The sequence below is a fragment of the Notothenia coriiceps genome, unplaced genomic scaffold (genome assembly GCF_000735185.1).
Source record: "Notothenia coriiceps isolate Sejong01 unplaced genomic scaffold, NC01 NC01_scaffold00008428, whole genome shotgun sequence".
Taxonomy (NCBI): Eukaryota; Metazoa; Chordata; class Actinopteri; order Perciformes; family Nototheniidae; genus Notothenia; species Notothenia coriiceps.
The window spans coordinates 79,404-101,503 of record NW_011341129.1 but is presented as its reverse complement, the minus strand read 5'-3'; the positions used below and the strand labels follow the sequence as shown (position 1 = coordinate 101,503).

The 22,100-nt window shown below is 40.3% G+C and overlaps 2 protein-coding genes across 3 annotated transcripts; both read right to left on the bottom strand.

The window, feature by feature from the left end:
* Positions 1 to 165: 165 nt before the first annotated feature.
* LOC104944584 (interphotoreceptor matrix proteoglycan 2) lies at positions 166 to 17,178 on the bottom strand. Of its 2 annotated transcripts, XM_010770140.1 has the most exons (16): positions 16,824 to 17,178; positions 16,172 to 16,327; positions 15,226 to 15,284; positions 15,100 to 15,120; positions 13,056 to 13,294; positions 11,899 to 11,933; positions 10,628 to 10,832; positions 9,199 to 10,361; positions 8,439 to 8,723; positions 8,130 to 8,349; positions 5,953 to 6,163; positions 4,410 to 4,598; positions 3,084 to 3,285; positions 2,175 to 2,254; positions 1,616 to 1,676; positions 166 to 811 (listed from the first exon to the last, which is right to left on the bottom strand). In XM_010770140.1, exons 2-15 carry the CDS (start codon positions 16,286 to 16,288, stop codon positions 1,634 to 1,636), a joined length of 3,069 nt encoding a protein of 1,022 aa, XP_010768442.1. In that variant the 5' UTR covers positions 16,289 to 16,327; positions 16,824 to 17,178; the 3' UTR covers positions 166 to 811; positions 1,616 to 1,633. The 2 variants fall into 2 exon arrangements, with proteins under 2 accessions (XP_010768442.1, XP_010768443.1); XM_010770141.1 differs by lacking the exon at positions 15,100 to 15,120.
* LOC104944587 (interphotoreceptor matrix proteoglycan 2-like) lies at positions 16,491 to 21,418 on the bottom strand. The gene is made up of 8 exons (XM_010770145.1): positions 20,995 to 21,418; positions 20,686 to 20,907; positions 17,939 to 18,105; positions 17,834 to 17,859; positions 17,702 to 17,740; positions 17,216 to 17,262; positions 16,824 to 16,891; positions 16,491 to 16,547 (listed from the first exon to the last, which is right to left on the bottom strand). Exons 1-8 carry the CDS (start codon positions 21,071 to 21,073, stop codon positions 16,491 to 16,493), a joined length of 705 nt encoding a protein of 234 aa, XP_010768447.1. The 5' UTR covers positions 21,074 to 21,418.
* Positions 21,419 to 22,100: the final 682 nt, after the last annotated feature.

Below are 22,100 nucleotides of genomic sequence, written 5' to 3'. Positions count from 1 at the left end.
TGTTTTCAGTCTTTATGCTAAGCTAAGCTAACGGCTACTGTGAGACAGTTATTACCTGTTACTTGTTAGACACTTTTATCCAAAGAGACTTACATACTCAACACTGTGGGCAATCTCCACAGGAGCAATTTGGGGTGAAGTGTCTCAGGGACACAACAACATGCTGACTGCAGTGGGGTTTGAACCTGTGACCCCCTGATCCGAACACCAATGCACTGCGCCACACGCCTCCCTATGTTATGATATTTTTATCAATCCTTTTATGTAAGTCACAACCAGAAAAGTCATCATAGACCACCACATTATGAATCAGAATAGCACCGTTGTCCTTAAAAGAGCAGTTCTCTCAGGGCCTTTCTGAGAAGACTTGAAGAGTAATTTAAGTTTTATAGAGACAAAAAAGTAGAGAATAACATCTTAACTAGCAAACAACCTCACAGAGACACTATTTACATATTCACAGTCTTAAAGTTGTTCCCTCTAAGAATTGACAGACCGATTGTTCCACTAAACAAAAGTACTACTGAAGACAGTATTGAGATGAACATTTCAAGTAGTAGGATGCAGTCCAGAGGGACACATCCAGTAGCAACACGTGATGTCACACACAGCTCGACCAGTCAAGAGAAGGCACAAAGGAAGGAGGAAGAACAGTCAACACTTCGGGGAAATACGTAGAAACAGAAAGGGGTCGTTGGTCGAGGAAATAAAGAGCAGCGTGCTGAATGAGTCCGTCTTAACCAGTCCAGATTGTGAGTGCCATGACGAAGAAAGGGGAGAGTCTTCGCTTTTCTAGCATAGAGGCATGTTTCTGTGCAGTAGGAAAAGGTGAGTGAGTATGCAGTGTCCACATCTTTTATGTATTAGATATACACACTAATCTTCTACAATCATATCCTTTTTTTCTGCCAACACAATGTCTCACTTGAATTTCTCCATAAGCTCATGGAAACACCTTTTCTATCTTGACTTATGAGGCTTCAATATGCTGCGAGCCCAGGAATGATCTAACTTTTTGTTGGAATTGTTTGGAAATACGTTTTGTTATTTTATTTAAAGTGAGAAGATGCGTACCACTCTCCAGTCTGTAAATATGAAGCTACAGACCGCAGCTAAGGTTGGCATGAGGGAACACATAGACACAGCTAGCCTGAATTTGTACTGGAAAATGTCTTGATATGGAGCAATTACTTTAACTGCTCCTCGCCAAGGAATAGTCTGGCACTGTCCGTTTATTTAAATACATTTTGCAGTTCTGTGTTCAAAACTGCAAGAGCTTAACTTCTTTTGCTATTTTTTGATATGCATTATATAATCATATGCGCCCTTTCCATCAACTGTTAATGTAATATGTATGTATTATTGTATTTATTGATTGCAGCACCATTGGTAATCTACTGTATTTGATATTATATCTGCCACCATTTTCTTTTTTAGAGGTCAATATGAACTTCTACCAGTCTTCCGAATCTTTGAGTACACATACTGTACCCCCATATTATGTATTTCACTTTTATTTAAACATAGTGAGGCTGGTATTTGTGTCAAATATCTCAGGAGGACTAGTCATTGAAAGTATAAGCTGCTACACATTCTTCAAATCAAGAAAAGTTACCTTATTCACAGGAGAGTTTCATGTGTGTACAGAGGAGCTCTCTCTGCGTGTGTCCACAACACTGAAGAACATATAAACACACACAAATTGTATTTCAGCTTTGTAGGTAAACCAGTGACTTTATTTAATGAATGTACCCACATATTAACTCAGGTTTATCTGGCAAGAAGCATCTATCTGGCATACAGATTGGGGATATACAGCCAAATAAGACTTAAAACAACCTCCACTTTTACACTCAGACGCATTGCTACTGCCAAACTGTTGGCAGACGGAGGAATGCCCGTGTCCACTAATGCTTTCTGTCTTATTGAATCAGCTCAGGGCCTGATTGGTGAGGGTTCAAGAATGATAAATCCGTTTCCCAACTGGTTTAGTGTGGCTTGAACTCTTCGTCTTCCTCCAGCTCTGAACAAACAATTTAATCAATTTTTTCAGCAGAATCTTGACCAGACTCCTGTATCTCAAACTCACTTCCCGTTTTCCTCATATACTGGTTAGTTTGGTCCATGTGTTTATCTCATTGCGGTACGATAGGAAAAACAAGAGAGGCACTTACGCTTGATGATGCCGTACAAAGTCTGCAAACTGTCGGTCCTTTGCGTAGAGCTCAATGATGCGTATCCTGTCTTGGATTTCCTGCAGAAACACATGGTATCAGTCGGGAGGGAACATTACATCACAGGCAAATAAAAAGTGAACCGGCTGGGGCTGAAACAAAACGTGACATTTTACACTCCATAAGAAAAACAAATGAGGTTCCTATTTAATGGCAAAAATCCCAGTTGGTAATAGAGCAAGTTTACAACCTGATATTTCCCAATTCAGATCCTTGTCAGGTCAAATATCCATGTGGGACAGGATGTGCCCGTCCGGTGTCATTAACTACCATCCAGCATCCAGATGGCGTTGGCACATCTCTGGCCTTCACTTTGGTATAACTGTACTCAGTTGTGCTTCAGTTGTGCTTCAAAAAGGCACTCAGAGTATGTTAGCAATCACAGTAACCATCCAATATCAAGTGGATGGTTAATTTTAAATAAGGCATCTTCTTTCCCTAAAATGTACCCGTCTGTCCAGACTAAACATCAGTTGATGTACCCCAAACTAGTATGTATTAGTATATTTTGATGCTACTGTACGTCCGGAGGACTGGGACAATTCCCACAGTTTTTTTTCAAAAATAAAAGTTTCAAATGTAGGACTGTAACTTGTTAACATTTCTGCAACATCAAATTGCTGCTTTTACTTAAGTTAAGAGTATTTTTTTCATCACTGGTCACCTCTTAATTTCTCTGTGATCGCCAATAAACCTGATCACCCACTACAGTATTTTTGATGCAGAAACTTAGTATGACATCTGGTAAAACAGTTCCCTTCATATTAAAAGTAATAAGAACAATTACGTTTCTCAATGCTGCTTGGACATATTTTAAGTATACCCATGGGTAGCAGCCCACACACGCACCTCCTTGGTCAGTTCACTGTTCTCGTAGATGTGTCGTATCTCCTCACTGCTGAAGTCAGTGGAGGCCTCAGCGCTGGCACTGCTGTACACCGCAGCTTCAGGATAGCGGCGGTAGTAGTGGTTGTAGCCTGTGGTGGCCTCGCTTTCGTACATGGGGTTGTACTTAGTCGCCCTCTCGAGAGACGGGACACTCTCTGCTCGCCTGCGGAGCAACAAAAGTAATCAGTCCACGTCACAATGTCAAGGAAGCCAGAAAAAAGGTGACTGAGCAGCATTGAATCTGACTTCAGCAGAGACGAACCCTCATTAACCTCGGATAAGTCTTTCTTGTTTGTCTTGGAGAAGCTATTGTGTGACTGTTTGTGTGTGAGCTTTTTAGAATTAGATCAGCAGCGTTTCTGATCAGATAACTGGCTTAGGTTATAGCACAGTGATTCTTCACGGAGTGCTTTGGAAACCGTGCCAGGCACACACACGCACACACAAACACAAAGAGATAGATGGTGAACAGATACTCTGTGTATCTTTGTGTCTGGATCAAAGCAGCACAGGAGGAAAAAGATATCCAGAAAAAGGGAGCCCTCCCGCCTGAAGTCTACAGGAGTAATGGGATGGTGCCGTGGATAATTTTGGCCGTCTAACTGAGGATACATTCATGGGGTGTTTCAACTTATTCTGTCCCCTGAAGAAAGTAACCAGGCTCCTTTAATCCAAAAAGGATTACGTGGAGCTGAGAAAAACTTCAAACACACTAAATGTGAGGGTTTCTGTTCACTATCAAACTGAAAGTAAAGTTTGTTTATTTTTGGAGTATACACTTCACAGCTTTTGCTCACTATGGAAAAACAATCTGACGGGGTAATTTATCATTTAATTAGCTTTTTCAGGGTCACATATGTATACTGTTTCAGCTGGTGTCACAATTCAATTGCACATTTTGGATGTGAACTTCATATGAATGCATTTTTAAATGTTATTGGTCTCTTGGGCATTATTTTTTGTGCATACAAAATTGAGCCTGACATATTTGTAATCTTTGGAAACATCTTAGATCTCCAAAATAAGTACAGTGTAAAGTAAATACAGTGGATCTGTAGGTTAGCCACACACACACAACGCAAGCTGATTCTCCAGAGTTTAGGAAGTTGAAGAAGTATTTTTTTCCTGTCAGAACAATGATTTGTTTAGGTTACAATCACAATCCTTTTGATTTCTCACTGTGTCCCTCACTGGTAAGTAAACATGCAAAATCTGTATTATTTGGATTAGTTGCTAGACCTAAATGATCGAGGGCTGCTGAGCCATATGGTACGTGGATCGTCTCACCGTATGGGGTCCTCTGACTCATCCTTGTCGTACTGATCCCGTAACGTCCTGGCGAGGAAGAAGATGACTCCGGACGCCACCAATAGGAATCCAGCTACGGAGGCAATCGCAATGCCGACCACCAGCGGCTCAGACACGTACTCCTCACAGTGCTCTCCTCTGTACCACCAGTTCTCCCCGACACGACACCTGATGATAAAATTGAGAATTTGTCAGCTAAAACGATTTAATCACTCAATGATTCAAGAACATTATAGACCTGATTGACATGAAGGTATTATAGAATCTCTGTAATTTATTCCCTTTTTATTTTTTGTTGTTTTGGATTAGTAAAGAAAACAATAATTTCCACTCCAAAACAAAAATAGGGTACTGGACACGGACCAATTCCTTTTAAAAATTATTTAAGCATTAGGGGAACAGCAGAAAAACAACGTCATAGTTCTTTGTTTTTTATTTCTAATGTTGTGTTTATTAATGATTTTAGTATATACAAAAAAAAAATGGCTGAATCCTGAATCCTGTTTGTCTAGAGATCGTCGGCAACAACTATTATAATGTTCTGTATGTGTCATTAAATCTTTGTTTTGAAATAAAACAACTCATCTAGTCTGTTTCCTGTCTCGATTCAGCGACGCAATACTTAGGGTTGGAAGGCGTGAAGTAAACAACAATCAAACAGCATCTGGAGCTGCCTGCGTGTTTTATGGTGTTGTGGAGAGAGTAAATCAAAGGTTCACATTCATCTTGGCACACAGCCGCCTCTCTGTCTGTTTATAATTATTCAATTTAAAGTGCACCACATACATCAGTTTCAACACGGCCAGAGAACATGTTGTGACTGATTGCGATTTCTGGCACGTCATGTTACACACATTGACGCGTGCATATGATTGTTTGGACAACATGCACAAACATGTTAAGACATAAACATTAACAAGAACACACACAGATGGCAATTTTGAAATAATTGAGATAAGAAAATAAATAGAAAAGTGTTGAAACGCCACATAATAAGAAACACTTCACTGACCCAAAATGTGATATTTTGCATCCAGGAGTTGAAAAATGGATCACAATATTAATCAAATATTGGTAATAATGCCTCCTCTGAGGTTGCTTATTGTTCTTCAGTACATTCAGTACCAGAGAGCATAGTGAAATAAAAAAAGTTTATTCAAAATGTTGACGTGAGTTTCTTTAAAACAATCTTGATTTAAGCCAGAAAATATAAAAATGTTAAGACAGTTCATTGTTATTTGTAACCAACTACGGTGCAAATAAATGTGTATTCTATGCAGTTGGTTATGATTATAATTCATTAGGCTATTGCACATTTCACATCCCTAGTATAAGGAGCCAAATAAAAAATATGCTTCTGAAACTCCACATCATCAACATACAGCCAAGCAACGTCAAAACTAGAAGCTAAGAATCTGACCTTCTGCCAAAACTGCTGAAAATCTGTTTCTGTGATTAAGATCAGACCATTTTTTCCCGCACACACACTTACGCAGATCATTTCCCACTAATCCACACCCACCTGCAGATTGCTCCCTGGCCGGGGATGATGTCACACTTGCCGTCATTGAGGCAGAAGTCAGTCTGCAGGTCACAGATGCTCTGACAGGGCAGGCTGTCCACGCTGAAGTATCCTGCGTTACAGACACACTCTGCCTCCCCCGACCACTTGTTCACCTTACACCCAGCGTACTCGTTACACGCCTGGAACTTACAGGGGTCGGCTTTATCCCCTAGAAATCAAAAAGAAACAGTAGTGTTGACTTTTAATGGTTATCAGGATAAGCAGTAACATGCAGGTCATCTACAGGTTGTTAAACTCTCATGTAGTGATCACAGTTTTAAAGAGGAGAGTATATTATACCCTAACCCTTTCTCAAAGACGAACATTTGAAACACATATTTCCCAAAAGGTTAAATAACTCTTTTAAATGACACCAAAAACAACAGCATTTTTCACCCTTTGAGTTCTGCTATGCAACTTTAGATTAACAGGGATATTAGTTTATTCAACTCCAAAAAAGTATTAAATTCAACAAAATAATAGTCCATTGTTTGACAAAAGACTCCTCGTTGTTTGTTTTTTTGTAAAAGGATATTCACAGACACATACAAAGGTAATTCTTCCTTCCATTCTAATGCAGCCCTAATGCATGCTGGGATCCAGCAATGAGCGCTGGCAGTGATCAGACAGATTATGACAGCTCAGTAATGATTGTAAACACAACACAAGCATGAATCACTGTTATCATAGATTGCCCATTTCAAGCTGGCTGATGGTGTCACGCACAGAAGCCTGGAGACCGATACCACATGAGGAAATGCAAAAAATGTTTAAAGAGCACAGAAGATTTCATGCTTGCTCCCTAGTTAAAAAAATGGCAATATAATTCACACATGTGAAACCAGAGCTGCAGGCAGTAATCAGCCGGTCAAAGTGCAGTAATGATACATGTAAACTTGGCTGCTGTCCAGGGAAGCCTTGATCATCTCAACCCAGCTGTCGATACAAGTGTCACGACAAGGATCTAACACCTGCTTTCCCAGGCCTTTTGACACACTAGCATGTCACTCAACACTGATTTACTGAGATTATATTATAAAACAATGCTCTCCGATTACAGTCGTTGAGGGAATAGTTCATCATTTTGGGAATTACGGCTTCTTTCTAGTTAGATGAGAAGATTGGCGCCACATAATCTGCCTACCAGCACGTCTAAAGCTCCTTGGCTAACAAGTTAAATCCGTGCAGAGATTTTTCAGCTTTTGACGTAGCCAGGCAAGCTGTTTCTATTCGTTTCTAGTTTTAAAGGTCCCATGTCATGCTTTTCCGGTTATTACCCGCCCCCTTGTGTGTTATGAAGGTTTTTTCTGCAACGGTCTGCAGAGTCACAAACCCTCAAAGTACACCCTGTAGCGAGTAAAACTCTAACACATAAATCTATTTTAGTATACCTCAATGGAATTATGATCAGTACCTTTAATGCTAAGTTTAAATATCCATCTACTCGCTCTCGCTTCATTTGTAGTTTCCCGCAAAGACATGAGAGGCGAATCAGCAGTGAACCGCTTCAACACGTGCATTTCGGTTTATTCACGGCATTCATTTTGTTATTTTATAGTTATTTGTTAATCTATGCAACCCAATTTGTGTTCTTTGAAATTGAAAAGGATATTGCATTGTGTTTGTTACTTTCGTTGCAGTTGTATATGTCTTAAATCTTATTTGGCTTGACTTCCTATTTTGTATGGACATGCTTTTATTTTGAAGGAGAGTTAGCGCTGTTAACAGGAAGTTGTTGTTGCTATGGAAACAACGTGACAGAGATTAACGGAGAAAAAGTAATATCTACATAAGGGCGGAGAAAGTAAACGATAACGTTTATGGTTAAGTGTTAGCACCCCCCGAAGAGGCACAAGCTCTTACGTTGATATTGGAGTTTTCAATCAATTCAATTTGGCAACCACAGTGCTGGAAAAAAAGAAGGAATATCCGAATAACGAAATTGAAACCTGAATAGTACTCCAACGAACGAATATTCGGATATTCGGGTACAGCCCTAATAGGTTCTGGAATTGAACTCTCTGCATAAAGCAACAACTTGTTTTTCCTTAAAGAAACATCTAAAACAAGCATTAAACAATTCATGATATCACAGTTGTCTAGATCAAAACACAGTGTATATCGTGAGAACCAACCTGACTCTACGTCCAGTGAGTACTTATCGATGGCCAGGTTCATGGTCTGGTAGGCTGTGTTACAGAAGTCCTCCAGGATCAGATAGACGGTGGTGGTAACGGTTTGTGGAACAGGTTTTCCGAATTTCATCCGGCTGTTAACCACGATGCTCCCGTTCCTGAAGTTCAGGATCTCCAGGTTCTCAAAGTTACTCAGGTTGGACTGCAGGTAGGGCACAAGCTGGGAAAATATACAAAAAAAACGGTTTGATGTTACAACACAACAGTGGGAATGCTGATAATCAAGTGCAGTAAATGACAGGAGTTTACCAGCTCTATGAATCGTTGCTCCAAAGCTTTGTATTCTGGGGATTTCTTATTAAAGAGATCCTCTGAGAAGATCATGTTGGTCACCCTCAGGCTGAAGAACACCATCAGTGCTCGTCCGGGGTTCACTGGCATGGCGATACTGACTTGGTCCGTGCCGTGTGCACCAAACGGAAAGCCAGTGCTGCCCTCCTCTGTGTGGTTAATCAACTCATAACCATAATGGATCACATCATAGTCGCTGTCTCCATTAGTGGCACCTTCCAAGCCTCCGTCAGTGGTCTGGATCTGGGGCAGTAAAAAAGGAGAGACTTGCCAAGTTATTAACAAGAACCGGCTGTTCTTAAATCCCTTCTTTGGCTTCCTCTTGAATTCAGATGAAGCTATAAGATCCTGCTGATTACATATAAAGGCACTGATTGACCTAGCCCTGGTTATATGAAGTGCTCTATAAATAAAACTTGACCTATTTACATTGTACTTTTAACTGGGGACCTACAGCAATATTAAAGCTCAGATACGTTCCACAAAATGTTTTCTTTTAAGTTTTATCCGTTTAAATATTTCAAAAAATCATATATTCTGTTGAGATTTCGTAAAAACAGAAGCTATTATTATTATTGATCTATTTGTGAATGATTATTATTGTTAGTAATAGGAGTAGTAGTAACATCAATAAAGTATGTTCTTATTGTTATTTTATTATTATATCAAATTGGGCATTACTTTGCCCCTTTTTTAAATTCAATTCTTCTTGCTTTACCTCCACCAGTGAAGGGACGATGATGTCAGGTTGTTCCTCCAGGGCGGTGTCAATATCAGAGATGCGGGTGAAGGGCGACTCCTTCTCTGGGGACAGGGCAGTGGGTTGGACCGGGTTCAGAGAGTCCGTCACTAGTGGTTCTGGTTCATCAACGTTGACCAGTACGATCTCATCCTCTGTCAGATCCTCTGTGGAGAGCTCTGGAGCTTCCGGGCCCTCTTCCTCCACAGGAGGAGCTTCAGGTGCAGCCTCTTCTACCTCGTTCTCTGTTGCTTCCTCCACGACAACTTCTTCCGCCACAGGTTCCTCAGGAATGGTCAGCACCACATTATTGTCTTCCTCTTCTGCAGGTTGTTCTTCTGGTTGTTCTTCTGGTTTTTCTGAAGGTTGTTCTTTTGGTTGCTCTTCTAGTTGTTCTTCTGGTTGCTCTTCTGGTTGCTCTTCTAGTTGTTCTTTTCGTTGTTCTGCAGGTTGTTCTTCTAGTTGTTCTTCTGGTTGTTCTTTTGGTTGCTCTTCTAGTTGTTCTTGTGGTTGTTCTGCAGGTTGCTCTTCTAGTTGTTCTTCTGGTTGCTCTTCTAGTTGTTCTTTTGGTTGCTCTTCTGGTTGTTCTTCTGGTTGTTCTTCTGGTTGTTCTTCTGGTTGTTCTTCTGGTTGCTCTTCTGGTTGTTCTTCTGGTTGCTCTTCTGGTTGCTCTTCTAGTTGCTCTTCTAGTTGTTCTTCTAGTTGTTCTTCTGGTTGTTCCACAGATTCTTCACCTGTTTCTTCTGCCAACGGTTCTGGTGCTTCAGTCGCTTCCTCTTCAGTCTCAGGAGGTGAGACCAGGACAGACAGGCCTTCTTCTTCTTCCTCTGTGGTCTCAGCTGCGATTGAGGACATCTCATTATCCTCTGGGATTTCTGAATTGATGGCGACATCTTCCGTTATCAGCCCATCTTCTTGGTCAGTCTCCTCAAGAGACTCTGCTTCTTCTTCTTCTTCTGTGGTTGTAGGTGGCTCGAGCAGGTTATTCAGGTCGTCTGTGCCCACTCCAGAGGCCTCTTCATCCACTGGGGGTTCATGAAGTGTAACCTCCGACAGCTCGGCTGGGAGCTCCTCTGCGGCGGGGGTTTCTACTGCAGGAGTCTGCACAATGTCCCCGAGTAACAGACCCTCCTCTGCAATGCCTGGGAAAAAAATACAGAAGAAAATTGTCTCAATCTCTCTTTTTATAGAAACTGGCTACCTAAGTAAAGATCCACAGATCTATCTGGTTAACATCAACACAATGAGAAGTGAGAAGTGCAGAAAATGATCAGTTTCACAAGTTATTTCAGCGCAAACAAAGCAGGAGGAAGTGCAGTCGAAGTGAAAACAATAGAAGTATCATTGTAGGGAAAAAGCACCACAGGGGGATACACTGCAAATGTGTATGTTAGGTATAAACACTTACTATCAGCTTCAAGTTCACTATCTGTATTGACAGAATCAGGAGACACAGCTGCACTCTCCTCCAGGATAATGATGTCGTTTTCGTTGTTCTCCACTCTGTTGGTTTCGGAGACGTCAGGCAGGACGCCGACTTTGTCGACATCCTCTACGTCCTCTACGTCCTCTTCTAGGATCGTGACCTCTGGTGGCTCATCGGCAGCAGTATTCTGCATCACAAACAGAGTTCATTATCTAAAGGAGTGGCACTGTTTCACAGTGAGTGTGTCATGCAACAACAGCTACTGTGGCTGCTCTGTGGTTTCCATTTCATGTATAGTAGGTACAACGCTTGTGTCTAAAATGAAATGTTTAGGCAAAAAATGAATTGACTTTAAGATAGACACAGGGAAATTGAATATTCGGAATCAGAAATACTTCAATAATCCCAGGGGAAAATTGGTTAGTATAGCTGGGAAAGGTGTTTGTTCTGACCACTATGCTAACCTAAAAAAACAAAACAAATCTCACTCTACAAGAAAGTAACTGTAACTCTACAGATAAACATTATTATACATTTGAAATGGATTATTTAATTATTAAAATAATTATTTAATAACAAGCTATAAAGCAGTACTGGCAAGTCGACTGAACTGGGAAAAGTCTATAATTATTTTGGTGGCATGCTTCAGCCACTTGTTTTTCTCAACTCAAAAAACAGCAGCTGAATTTAAATTGTACCAAATCGAACAGGGGCAGAAAAGTGCTTCGGTGGCACAGAAGCTCTGGGCTCTTGCCTGCAAATCAATTATTGGTGAGAAGTTTTCCAAACTCTCCCAACTCATATAATGAGTCAAATTAATCACTTAGGGAGCTGGGCTACAAAGTGAACCGGCAGACACGTTAAGTGCAACCCAAACTCTGATTACTATCAAAGCGCACAGTCAACCACAAGACAGCACAGACTAAAGATGTTATTACTTGTCTGAATAAACTCCTATGTGCTGTCTCGCCTCTTGATTCTCAGTAGTGCGGCGCCCTGTAACTTTTTTCCCCAGAATAGCAGTGGATTATTAGAGCAAAAGTCAAAGTAATCCTCAAAGCCTCACTTCATCCTCATTGGTGGGCTCATCCGCTACCTACACTGGTCCTGATAACATCTCAAGCCAGTTAAAGGTTTTCACAACATCAGTACTACAGGCGTCAAGCTTCCTTAAACAAAAAGGGATTTATCCGCTCCAAGCACCCCCCAAAGAGAGATGCTGTCATGACAGTGGAGGTGACTTGTTAACTCACCGTATCTCCATCTGCAGCGGCAGGGAACTCAGACACTGTGGAGCCAGGTGGGGGAAACAAATATTAATACACACTGACACACAACATGCGCATGTGCCATATATATAAAATAATCAAGGCTGCAGGAGTTTACAGAATCTTTTTAACCCGATTCCATTTCAGCACTGACAGCCTTCGCTTTGACATTACCTTGAGGGGGGAAATATCTACAAATCAGTGCAAAAATCTGGACTGAATATCAGCCGCTGTGGGGCCAAGGCTATTACTGTATCTCCCCTAAAGCAGAAAAACAAAGCCAAGCGGTGCCTTTAGGTTCCCCAGACACACATGTCAGCCATATGAGAGTGTTTAGCCATTATTTCACATTCAAAGCTTCTAATTAAAGTGAGCCTTAGCAGCATCTCCAGGGAAGCTCACTAACACAGTAAACTAATGACACGCATTCTCTCCAAAACATGATCAGGGAGGAATCACACAGGAGGAAGAAAGATGCTATAGACATTATCACATCATTCAATTTCTTCACATTTCTGGAGAAGGACCTAGGCCAGAAGTAGGAGGTAGCTAACCTATTTACTGAGTAACTCTAACAGATGTCGAAGTTTAGATCTCCCTGTGTGACCATTTGAGTGTTTCTTTACTTCTGTGTCTTCTGGTGCCACAATTCTAACTTTTTCGTAATAATATTGCACATTATAAGTCCGGTAAACTACTGAATCAGAAAGGTATGCTTGGTTTAAGCCAAAATTAAGGATTAAAGTATAAAAAAAGTCTCAGATTTCAAACATCCTTTCTTTTGCTCAGCTCTTCTCAACTTAATGAAAGGATTTGAGTGTAAATACATGGGTCCAGTAACTGATGAGTCTGCTTTTGTTCATTAACTTCTGAGTTGAAACTCTTTTTAAATACGTTTCTTCTCTCCTCAGACAAATAAGAAACAGATGAGACTATTAAAACTCTGGAATGTTTTCTCAAGTGGTGTAGCGTATGTTGTAATGTCAATGTTGGGTCTACTGTGTCTGTATTTGATATGACATTTGGCCGATTGCCCTGCGCTGCACGCACTAAGTCTGCCAATGTGTTCCCAGCTGCCATGCCAATTAAATAAATAGCTGTAAACGGGGCATTTGTGTGTTCGGTTACAGTGCGGGGAATACCAGCAGACGAGCTTTGGCCTCCGCTGGTCTTAACAGTGTCCAGCTCGTTGTTATGCAGGGCGTCAGTGATGATGTCTTTGACCTCGCTGATGGCGTACACCACAGTGGGGAGCTCCATGACTTCACGGTACGAGTTCTCCACCCGGTTGGATTGCAGCGTCAGGTAGTCCAGTTGTTCCAAGCTCACTCCTGATCCATCCACCACCACTGTGACAGCGTAGTCCACCACCACACCGCCCCTGCACAGGGACAATTCAATATTAATGCACATAACAAGTTACATAAGCATCTTCATATATATCTGTAGGTGTTACATTCATTTACATATATGGGGCTTCTGGACAATTCCGCATATTTTAGCACAATATTAGTTGTTGAGTGAGATTAGAAGGTTTTAATTTTTCCAATCCAAGCTTTGTAAGGGCATTTCCCAATGAATACGCTAATTTCTAAAATGCACCTACACTATTTGTACATGTATCCTATACTCACAATCCTATACACACATTTATAATAAGAGAGTTTGAAAAAAAGTCAAAGAAGATGAAAATCATTCAAGCATTATTGTGATTTAATGTCGACCCTGTTAAAAGAGTTGTTTCGGGATCGCAGATGACTAACCACTGGGGTAATTTTCAACTCTTTGGAATGCAGAAGCTCTACTCTGTAGGCCCCAAAAAAAGCTGAGTCAGCAGCATGATCAATATCATCATAATAAATAAGGAAACCTCATAATAGTTTCCAAGCCCTGAAAAAATCCAATCTTTCATTCTTCATTTGACAACTTGGAGCCCTCCAATCTGACCTAGTTTGTCGGGTTTCTGGCGGACGGCTGAGCACGTGCCTCTCGGTCCCAAGTGGAATTTTCCCACTTTAGCTTCATACAGATTTTTACATCTTTACTCTTCCTGTGCTGTGAGATCTGCAGTTAGCAGCGAATTCAAGATTAATTACAGCATCCCTGTAAGAAGGCATAAGTATGCACGTATGTTTGCAAACAAATGGCAAACGTACATTTTTAGCTATATATATATATATAATTCTAGCAAGCCAGGGTGGATTGTATGTAGGTCAGTACATCTACTTAAGTACTGTGAAAACATAACAAATTGTAAAGATAAGCTTAGAAAATGACCTTCCTTTTACCTTCTGCTTCCCCTTCATTCATGCAAATGATGAAGTGCTTTATAAAAACACCCTAGATTTTACTTTCATTATACAGAATATTTTTTAACTGGATATTGTGGATTGCATGATGTTGCTGTACTTTACAACTACAAACATTTTTAGTTATTATAATTGTATTGTTTCAAAACAAAAATGTAAACTTCATGACTTTAAATAGTTGGTCAAATTGGTTCCACATTGATAGGTGAACACATTGAAATGCTATAGAGGAGTTTCTAGGTGGATTTAGCCTGATAACCAGGCTAGTGGCTTTCGGCAGTTTCCAGTCTGTATGCTAAGCTAAGCTAACACCCTACAGATGTGTAGATGTCATCAATCTTCAAAGCTAACTCTTTGCCAGAAAGCAAAAGGCTATTTCCAAAAATGTTATCACGATAAGGTATTGGTACCTCGGCTGTACTAAAGGATCTTCCACCACCAAGAACACATAATAAATTGTATTCCTTCCATTTATTTATATGTTTTTAAATTCCTGTCTTATGCTTGTCTTCACCTTTGCTCCCCTGACACATCTCTTTTACAGTATATCTAACCCTTCTCCTCTCCATCACTCCCGCGGAGGCTGATCGGCGCGGTCGTAAAGCCCGGATTATCTCCTCTATAGAATAGCACATGATCACTCCGGTGAACCCATCCTGATCCCACTTAACATGTGATTGACCACACACTAAGATCAACAGGAAACTACTGAAACACCTTGACATGTGCCCACGCTCACAGGTAAATACAGTGTGAGAGGAAGGTGACTCTACACACACTCACACAGATCTAGCTAACGAATGGTTGAAAGGGATCTGTGGGCTTAAATACAAGAATATTCCAGGTCTAACTACCACGGCCCGTAAAGATGACTCACCCTTCGTCGTCCTTCTGAGGCCTACATAAAACAAGGAGATTGAAATACTGTTAGTGCTACGAGTCGAGGTAGCTTTGGTCATTTATTTTGTCAAGATCCATCAAAAACTGTAGCAAAGGGACTGACCTGAAGTCCTTCACAGACACACTCTTAAATCCAGGAAGCCCCTTCAGAGCATCCTCAATCTGCAAGGACAAAAAATATTTTTTTTAAAAAAAGCCACAGGAGGAGTTTGTTTCTTTTTTTTACAAGGTTACAATGGACTTGCTTGGCAAAAATAATTCAGATTTGCTGTTCCCCAAGGACTCATTTTGTTCAAAGAAGCTGAAAGTTTTGAGTCCTGTGTCCCAGATTATTTTCCTCTGGAGGCAGACTGCTGCACTGTGGTCAACTCTTTTTATTGGTCTACAGGTTCCTGCTTCTAGGCACTAAGAAAAAACAATCCATACACTGTTCTGTTCTGCAGACTCACTGACCCACTTTATTTTATACATCGGAGAGAGGACGCCAGAAAATCCCCAGGGCCTTTGTCTTCTTGCTTGTCCTCCAATTTCCCCTTGCCTACATTATTCTTACTATCTTGTCCTCCACTACACAACCTCTACAAGGCACGTGAGTTTATGTGTGTGATTAAATGTGTGGGGAAAGCAGATTTTATGTGTATAGCAGATATCCACTGGGATTAAAAAAAAGTCAGAGATTAAGAGAAATGGCTTCCCTTTTAGGCATAAAATCAAGCTTTTGTTTATGATGCCAGGGAAAAGCACTGAAACAAATTTACTGTATTTTCCAAGTACCTGTAAAACCACTGAAGCTGCTTCCAAACAGAGTACCTGTGCAAAAGTGTATCTATTCCCATGACACGTCTTAACACTGTATTTTCAGCACATAGCGTTTTTGAACTCTGCCCTAACAGTGAAACTACTGCTGCTGTTTAAATGTGTGTTATTAAAGCTAACAATGCATCCATCACAGACCATAAATAGTGAGCGCCGTTTTGGAGCTAAGATAAAGTAGCACTAAGGGGAGTCTTAAAGTCAGACAGAGAAGGATAAGGAGCCAGATAGGAAACCTTTTGAGCGAGCTGTCTGCTGAGTGTTTGGTACTGGGAGCTGGTCGGATTCTCCAGGTCGTTGCTGTACGATTTTCCGGGCAGGACGATGCTCAGCTCCACCACCTGCTCCTGCATCGTGGGGGTCAGAGGCTGCACGGCGATGTCTTTGTTCAACTGTACCAAGAGACAGAGACCCAGTTACATCCAGCAGTGGAATGTAAAAAAAAAAAAAACATTTACTAAAGTATAATTTGACACAATTGTGCTTTACTAGATCTCACGCACACAGAGGCAAATATTCTACCTTTCATCTTGTATGTTAGAATGCAGTACTGTACTAATAACCTAACCAGTATTCTAGATACATTTCCAAAATTGGTTCCACAATGACAAACTAACACATTAAAATGCATGTGTTTTGTTAGGGATGAAAACAGGATAACAATCATTGTTACAATGGTCTGACTTATTTGAAGCAACTATATCTGCATCTTTCTTATTGTTCTGAGTTTGTATCTTTATTATTTATTGCCTTTATTGTAACAAGCTTTAGATAAAAGCATCAGCCAAATGAAATGTAATGTACTTCTTCCGCTTATGGCTTATAGTAGTTGCATGTGCACATTAGTGAAAGACAATGAATCTGTAAACAATGTGTGTGTGCACTCACTGGACTCTCCTCCACCTCTGGGACAGCGGCGGCTGCTTCCTCCACCTCCTCTCCTTCAACTGTGTCCTCTGGGTGGTTGAGTTCATGTGTAAAAAAAGGATTGAATAAAGGAGTGCTTGTCTATTTCAAGTGCGTTAACCTTTCGCAGGTGCTGTGATTCCTGATTAGACTGCCCTGACCCCGACCTGCTTAGCTCAATCTCCAAACACGCAGAAGAGATTCACCTACGTTCTACATAGAAAGCTGGAATATTGTAGGAATAATTACATGGAAACACACAAAAGATAAGGGTTTGACCCTGTAGCAACAATGCTTTTGCACAGGTACAGATACAAGAGGATGCTTATGTGATTAAAGTCACATGACGTCCTGAAGCTAACAGTGTCACTGACCTAGCTCAGGAGCTTCAACGGCTTCCGGTGTTCGCTGTGTCAGAGTGCTGTGAAAAGTAAAAGATTATTGAAACTGTGCTGATATTATATTACTAAATTATAATAAGCACACAAACACATACATGTAGAGGAACGAGTAGGGTCTACAAATGTGGCTACATTTATATATGTTTTTTAATTACTTTTCTTTTTTTATTCCGTTGATAAGAGTGGTTTTAACTTAGCAAAAGGTTGATCTAGCTGCCCCCGGGTCATAGAAAATATGTAATTTCTTAAAAATATTATAAGGATAAAAGAAAATATACAACTTGGGAGATACAATTACACCTTCAATTTCTTTCTAAGAGTTAGATGAGCATATTGGAACCACTCTCACATTTATACGCTAAATATGATCTACAGCCAGCAACTCGTTAGCTTAGCTTGGCCTGAAGCCATGTGTAATAACAGACGAGTGAAAATGTGGAAGAGACTTCATAACTTTACCTGCACATATGTTGCCAGGACCGGTTGGGCTCATCACTACTGAGAATGGGAAGAAAAGTAGCATTTACAAAACATAGCCTGATGAGATCAATTAATGTATGATTGAAATGATAAATTAGTGGTTTCTTTTACCTTTTCAAACCTGGCTCTGACATTCTCTAGAAATAGGAAAAAAAAGCAAAGTTATACATTGTGTTCGGTATTTCTTAAATATACTTTAAAAAGAAAGCATCTTACCTTTTTAACCAGAGCCTGATGCTCCTCTGATTGGCTAAAGTGGCTGCCAATATATTGTGCTGTGACTGTGCCCTCCTGGCATTGGTTCATCCAGCTTTGGTACTCCTCTTGCTCGGGGAGGCGGTCCCAGAATATCTTGAAAGCTTCCCATATTGTCTCCTGGCACACTGGACAGAACAGAAAAAGACAAGCTTTTAGAAATTTCAATCAAGTAATTTGGTCCAAATAACTCTATTTCAGTTACAGAGTTACAGAGATTCTCTTAAATAATGTTCTAAAACATCAAAATATCTAAACTGAAAACCTAAATGAACACAGAAAGTCATTAGAGTCATCATGTCTCAAGTCAAGTCATGGGTCTTCAATTGCATGTCCATATTAAGCCTTAAATAATTACATTTCGGTCAAGTCAAGTTGGAAGTCATAAAAAAAAAAACAGAGACCTGAGTCGACATAACAACGACTGTCAAGTCCACAACTAAGAACTCGTTTCATAGTTGTTTTTTTAAATCCTTGAGGTTGGGGTGACACCTCAGCTTTAAACAAACAAATTCAATTATTTTGAAGGCGTCCTCTAGGCAAGAAATACCTAATTAACAGAGGAATAAGATCTTCTTGAATTAATCCAAAAAAAAAGATGGACCTTGATATTTTTGGCTGGAAGTTCTGAGGCCCAAACAAAAGGCCCACATTGCTAGTGGCATGTTGACCTAAAATGTCAATGGTCAGCTTGTGGAAGTCGATTGTTTACTCCCCAGCCCATGCAATCAACATGTCAAAACTCCCTTTGAGTTTGCGTGTGAGAGTTATCTAGTGTGGTAGCCTCTGCCAACAGTGTATGAAGGTGAGGGTAAAGCTCTTTGAGTAGTTGCCATATAAATGGAAGCCAATTAACTACATGACATAACTCCCTTACATGAGTTACTGTCACTACTGGGCACTGTTCTAAGGGTTTCGATGAAACCTGTGCTCCAATCTTCTTCAGTAATCACCGTTGTCTGTCACCTGATACACTAGTGGTCACCTGCAAATCCAAATCTGTCTTACATAAGTCACCTCCACTTTTCACAAGACAGAGCGTCACAAACTGTCTGTTGGCACTGACACCCTGTCTACGTCTAGCTGTCCAGGAGTTCATTGACAGGAATAACAGCTCGGTCTCTGCCCACTCAAACGCACTTACATTACACAGTGTTTCTTAATCAGTAATGAATCACAATGTTGTTTTTTTTCTCTTGAATATTTTTGCTTCACAACTACTGCCAACCCCCTGGTGTACTGAAAGTGTTTGTTTAGGCGTCAAGAACACAAATTACACGCACACAAACAAATGTTCTTATCTAGCAGTGGTGCATTTAGTACATGTTCCATTTCTGCCCCTGTTTTATGTCTTAATGTCTTGTCCTTAAATGTTTCTTGTTAAGCGACCTTGGGTTAATGAAAGGCGCTATATAAATTAAAGTTATTATTATTATGTTTCACTTGTGCCACATTAATATCACCATGTAAAAATACAAATGTGCAGGTACATATATGTAGTATAGTAAAAAAGGACAACATTTGTATCTGAAATGTACAGAAGTAATAGTATAAAGCAGTGTAGATTGAAAAATACTTAAGTACAAGCACTTCTGTACAGCATATGTATCATTAAATGAACTTAATTACATGCCATCACTGGAATCCAGCCATGCAGACTGTTTTGGTTTTATGTGTCCAGAGTTGGAGATGTCCACCTCTGCACTTTCTGCTAGTACACCAGAACTATGTCAGTGTTTCCCATACATTGATTTAATTGTGGCGGTTTGTGGCAGGCCGCCACAATTAAATATTGTCTGCCACAAATGGATCTAATGAAAAAAATATATATATTATTATAAAAAAATAAAAAATGTTGTAGTCTAATGGATAGTGAGGTGGGCTGATGATCGGAAGGTTGCGAGTTCAAATCCTGCCTGGAACACCACTACTAGTTAACAACGCAACACAGTAGCGCCGTGAACTCGCATGTATTATCTTATTTGAGGGGGGGGTGGATGCATGGACCACCCGAATAGGTTAAGGGGCCTTTGGCTTTTCTTGCCGGGGGGTGCGGTGCGGTGCGGTGCGGTGCTCCCACAAATAGAATCCAATTCTGTGGGAAACACTGTAGGCTATGTGAAGGACATTTCTAATATAAAAAATGCATTTTGTCTTCCTTTAGATTTTTAAGTGAAGTATATTTTTATGTTAAACGTTTAAAACAGCACTGATTAAAGTACATACACACCATAGAGCAGTATGAAATCTAATACAATTGACTCAAGTAATGTCACTCAAGATAAAAAAAAAAAAATAAGGGCTTAAAAATATAAGTTTGATGGAAAAGAATCTGAAGGTGTGGAGTTATGAAGAACAATGTAACATTCCTTTTGTAGCCTTTACCACATTTTAGCTTGAAGCTAGCAGGTAGAAGCTACATTAGCCACTGCTAGCATTAAACTAGCATAAAACATTCTTACAGAACAGTTAGCGTTTATTTTTGAGATACTAAGTCCTCATTTTGCAATACTTAATCATTATTTTGAGAAACTACATCCTTATTTAGAGAAAGTTTCCCATTATAGAGACTTGCAGGATCTTTTATTTTCATCACCTTACTTCTTAATGGTTAGGAAGTGAGGTGATTGTTGTTGATGGGCGAGGACCTAACCCAACAGTCCATCCACAGTATACAGAGATCCACTCTCATTCATGTTCAGTCTTACCTCTGAGATTAAAGTAGCTCAGGTGGTTTGCAACAACTTGCTCTGCGGACTCTTGTGCGCAGAGTTTGACTCCATTTGGAAAAAGGATGTTCCTCTTCCGCCGAGAGACAACTTCATGGCCTTCATCAGAAACCTCCACATCGGGTGCACCAACAACTTCTGAAAGCTCCTGACTGTAGGGCACACTCAGGTAACCCATAGATGAACCCTCCATTGTTGCATCTGGGGTACCAACAAAAAAAAACATTTAAGATTGAATGTTTGACCCTTGTTTGGGTGCTTAGCTTAAAAGTTAACTATTATACATACCTGTCCTTATGTCCAAAAATAGGACCACAAAACTAAAAACAACAGAGGAGAAAACACATCTCCTGAAAAGGTTGCACATGTCTCTTCCGTGATTGTGTTTAAATCCGTCTTGGAAAAGGATCAAGTAGATATGCACGTCCTCTCAAAAGCAGCTTCTTACAAGTTTGCATAGTTCATAAATCTCCAGACGCAGAAAAATAACAGAAGTTTGTGAAGAAATCATTTGATGACCATATGACACAATGGTTTCCTGCTTTCTTCCACAGCTAAAATGAGGTGTAGGTCACGGTGCTGAGAGGACAGCTCCGAGGTAGAAAGGCAGATGGCTCTTGGAGAGAGGAGGATTTTTTAATGCTCTCTAATCCTGTTTACTCTAAGCCTTTTAGAAGAATTTGCCGAGAAGTTACTGGAGCAACACTGTGAAGAGAGGTAGCTGTGTGGAAGAAACAAGGACAGAGAGGAGGTGACAAGGGCCACACAATCAACAGCAATCAAAAAAATGCATCAAAACATACAGATATTATAATTATTTACTAACTCAAGATTTTTTGGGATGTGTCCTGCAAGAACTGAGCACATTTCCAATAAAATATGATTAATCCTGGTCCCCAAGTTGAAGGACAGGTCTTTAAACTTTTAGAGCACCCACCTATTTAGGCAAATGGCATTAAACACATCCAGGCTTTGAAGATCATAATGGCGGTGTGTTTGCTGCTCCAAGTGGAAGAAAAGAAACATCAATCTGAAAGCAATAAGATCAAATGACAAAAGAAAGTGCTTATCTGGCTGGTTAAAGAAAAGGGCATCACCTTAGATCTAATGTAGAAAGATGCTACTCACAAATACTTAAAGCTTTTTTTGTGTAGAAACCCCCCAAAAACACAGACACACAGACCCACCCCCTCACAGAAATTACAGTGACGATGTGGTTGGCCATGCAGCTGAGGTGATGAGCTCAAGAGCGGCAATCACAATCCTTATGTACCGTAATTTTCGGACTATAAACCGCGCCTTTTTCCCCATTTTTCGACGCTGCGGTTTATATAACGGTGCGGCTAATCTATGGATTTTTACAGCTAACGGCCACCACCTTTAACTCTATGGGC

Bases quoted from the DNA above. Each gene is read 5' to 3' on its own strand.
- LOC104944584 (XM_010770140.1), bottom strand. From the start codon at position 16,288: ATGCAGGAGCAGGTGGTGGAGCTGAGCATCGTCCTGCCCGGAAAATCG. The intron at 15,121-15,225 runs GTCAGTCCCTTT...TGTTTTATGTAG, and splicing joins GTGTCTGTGAAGGACTTCAG to GCCTCAGAAGGACGACGAAG. The intron at 8,724-9,198 runs GTAAAGCAAGAA...TTACTGCCCCAG, and splicing joins TCGTCCCTTCACTGGTGGAG to ATCCAGACCACTGACGGAGG.
- LOC104944587 (XM_010770145.1), bottom strand. From the start codon at position 21,073: ATGTGCAACCTTTTCAGGAGATGTGTTTTCTCCTCTGTTGTTTTTAGT. The intron at 17,860-17,938 runs GTAAGATGCTTT...TCCTATTTCTAG, and splicing joins ATCAGGCTCTGGTTAAAAAG to AGAATGTCAGAGCCAGGTTT. The intron at 16,548-16,823 runs GTGAGTGCACAC...TTAATGTGTTAG, and splicing joins CAGAGGTGGAGGAGAGTCCA to TTTGTCATTGTGGAACCAAT.